Here is a 2,983-nt window from a genome sequence, read left to right as displayed (position 1 = left end):
CTGTCTCAGGAAAAAAAAAACAATTTGTGAGAGTACTCGGTTAATGTTCTGCAGCTTTAAGCCTGTCAGGATTTTTAGGCTATTTTCAGCAGATGCTCTAAAAATATATCTCCTATAACACTATTACAGTATCATTCAACACTATTACAGTATTCCTTATTTTTTTCATCTCCAGCAGCTACCTTATTTCCTACCTTTCATTACTCTCCTCCTTCTTTCGGTCCCACATGCATCCTCAGTCAACAGTGATACAGACTCCTGTTTCTATCGGCATTTTTGCCAAACCACACTAGAACCCGCTTCCCTGTAGCTGTTGAAGATTCATTTTTGCCAAAGCTGTTAGAGACGATGCGGCATGCAAGGATCAACAAAAGGACAGAAGCACAGTGATGTGGAGAGGGATACCGACGAGATGGTCAGACCATCTCCAACAGCTACCTCAAATTTTCATCTTTAAAAACACTATTATAGTATCCCCTATCACTATTACAACATTTCTTATTTTTTTTATCTCCAACAGCTACTCTATTTCTTACCTTCTACTACTCTCTTCCTCCCTCCGGACCCACCGTCAGCCTTTGTGAACAGAGCTGCTACAGTACTGCGGATGCTACATTGTCCTGGCAAATTCACAGCGCCATACTCCTCCGCGCACTGTAGCGCACTGTAGCACTAGCAGGAGATCTGTTAGAGCTGCTGCAGCCGACCGCAGAAGTACTGTAGCACTGAAATATGCAAATTTGAGGATTTCATTGGAGTGAATCTTTCTTTAGAAATTATGATTACACCATCGATGTAATTATTAACGAGTTCCTTATTGCGAGTTGTGATAAAAGAGAGGAAGGAATGGAATCGAACAAAATCCTAGCTGACCCTGGAATTGGTCGTGCAATTGACTCTATGGTCTCAAGTTCCTTCTTTTGATGTAGACATATTAAAGAAGGGGGGCCAAAAATAAGGTCTCCTCCATGTAGTCCCCAAGATACATGCGGATGAACAGAAACTCAGCAAGGACTAATTGCGATTAGAAAAATGATCGCATTCTGAAGAAATACTTTGCCTCCCAGAGAAGATTTGAAGAATATGCTGCTCATGTGGCTTCACTCACCAAAAAAAAAAAAGTCATTGTACCTCTATGCACAAGCTATGGAAACTGCGGCATGAACCGCATCAGCAAATCGATCAGCTCGCAAGGCAACACATTTCAGAGCTTCACTTGTCAGATCTGCTTGCTTATCCCTTTTGAAGGAATTTTGATCCAGAGGATATTAAAGAGCCGACATAATAGACAGATTTTCCTGCCAAACCAAATTAAACTAGCTAAATTCACATGCCATTCTAAAAGGATAAAAAAAAAAAAGAAGTTCCAGAGAAGCTAAGTTCAATACATCATCACAGAAGAACAGGATCACAGAAAATATCAAGTCAAAGTCAAGGTCAAGGTCAAACTAGTCACAACTCAAGCATGAGGAGCCTAAGAAAAGTCCCTGCAACAGATTCATCCTGCAAAACCCCTAACAATCTCATCTGATCCCTCTCCTAACTTCCACCAGCAAGACAATGCTGACCAAAACCACCAGATTCCCTCCTAAACGAGCTTCAAATTCCCTACTTAAACCCCTCTGAAATGCCACCAAAATCATCCCCTGATCGAAAACCCACAACACAAAGGAAACCACCATCACCTGCAGCTCTGAAGAAACTCACCACCGCCATGGACATTAAGAAGAGATCATCGTCATCATCACCATTGCCTTCTCTCAATGCACGGTCCGCGGCCTTCCTGCTGCTGCTCGTCTTCATGGCGGCGGACAGCATAGGCCGCCACCGCGCCACGGCGCAGGTGTTCTGCCGCTCGCAGTTCAACCTAGCCAACGAGGCGTGCAGCCTGCGCACCTTCTCCGGCCCGAACCCGGCGCAGCCGCTGCAGCTGCACAGCAACGGCTCGTCGGCCTCGTACGATCTGCAGGCGGACCACCACGACCACGACCACGGCCGCGAGCGCGAGCGGGAGCACACCCATAGCCGGCGGCACGGCCTCGGGCACGGCGGCCACGACCCCTACGATACGGCGTGCTGCCGCCGCCTCATGGGCATCGACAACGCCTGCATCTGCCAGGCCATGTCCTTCCTCCCCGTCTTCATGAGCAGGGTCAAGCACGCCATCAAGCTCACCCCGGTCCCCGGCTGCGACGTCTCCTTCGAGTGCGCCGCCGTCTACTGAACCGACGCACGCTGGCGACGGCGGGAGCTTCGTTGGAAGGAGCCATTTTTCGGTTCTTGGTGTCTGACTGAAAGAAAATCACTTCTGGGGAAAAAAGTTTGGTCATATGCTTCATCAGCATTTTGCATTAGAGTGTTAGCATTAGACATATGTAATTCCTGCACTATATATATTGCATTGAGAACAGATTACGCATAGTGTTTTTCTCGGGACTTCACTAAGTCTTTTGGAGCTTACAGTATGTTCTAAACGAAGTGGATTCAAATTATCAAATGTTAAATTTTTAGGAGCAGTGCTGACAGACAGTGCTACTCTGGCTTTAAATAATACAGTTATTTCAGAGCAGATGTGTCCTGTGAATACTGAATACCAGTTCAGGATGTATGTTGATCAACATCTTGATACGACACTGGATACTACACTTTCGTTTTGTGATGTTACATATGAACAATTCCTGTCACAAGTATTGTAGATACTTCAATTTCGGTGTCTGATGTTGCAAATGAACAACTCTTTCGATATCCAAATTAAAGACAGCAGTTCTCAGATCAAAGGACACCTTATGTCATGTAACAAATACAGATATCTAACTTCTCTTGGAAGGAAATTTTGCTCATGTATATCTAAGTTCTACTAGACACCAACAAGGAACTTTTTTGCCAGATATATACTACTTCATCCAACTTTCAAGAACTTACTACTTTCTCAGCATGATTAGTTATTTAGAATCCAATGTCCATTGGTACTCACATACATTAA

At 44.7% G+C, this 2,983-nt stretch overlaps 1 protein-coding gene across 1 annotated transcript; it reads left to right on the top strand.

Annotated features, from left to right (window-relative positions):
* Positions 1 to 1,288: 1,288 nt before the first annotated feature.
* LOC133902039 (uncharacterized) lies at positions 1,289 to 2,472 on the top strand. The gene has a single exon (XM_062343612.1). It carries the CDS (start codon positions 1,628 to 1,630, stop codon positions 2,222 to 2,224), a length of 597 nt encoding a protein of 198 aa, XP_062199596.1. The 5' UTR covers positions 1,289 to 1,627; the 3' UTR covers positions 2,225 to 2,472.
* The last annotated feature ends 511 nt before the right edge of the window (positions 2,473 to 2,983 follow it).

This window comes from Phragmites australis, chromosome 20, assembly GCF_958298935.1.
Source record: "Phragmites australis chromosome 20, lpPhrAust1.1, whole genome shotgun sequence".
Classification (NCBI taxonomy): Eukaryota; Viridiplantae; Streptophyta; class Magnoliopsida; order Poales; family Poaceae; genus Phragmites; species Phragmites australis.
This window is presented reverse-complemented; position numbering and strand designations above follow the sequence as displayed.

Coding starts and splice junctions, on each gene's coding strand:
- LOC133902039 (XM_062343612.1), top strand. CDS start 1,628: ATGCCACCAAAATCATCCCCTGATCGAAAACCCACAACACAAAGGAAA.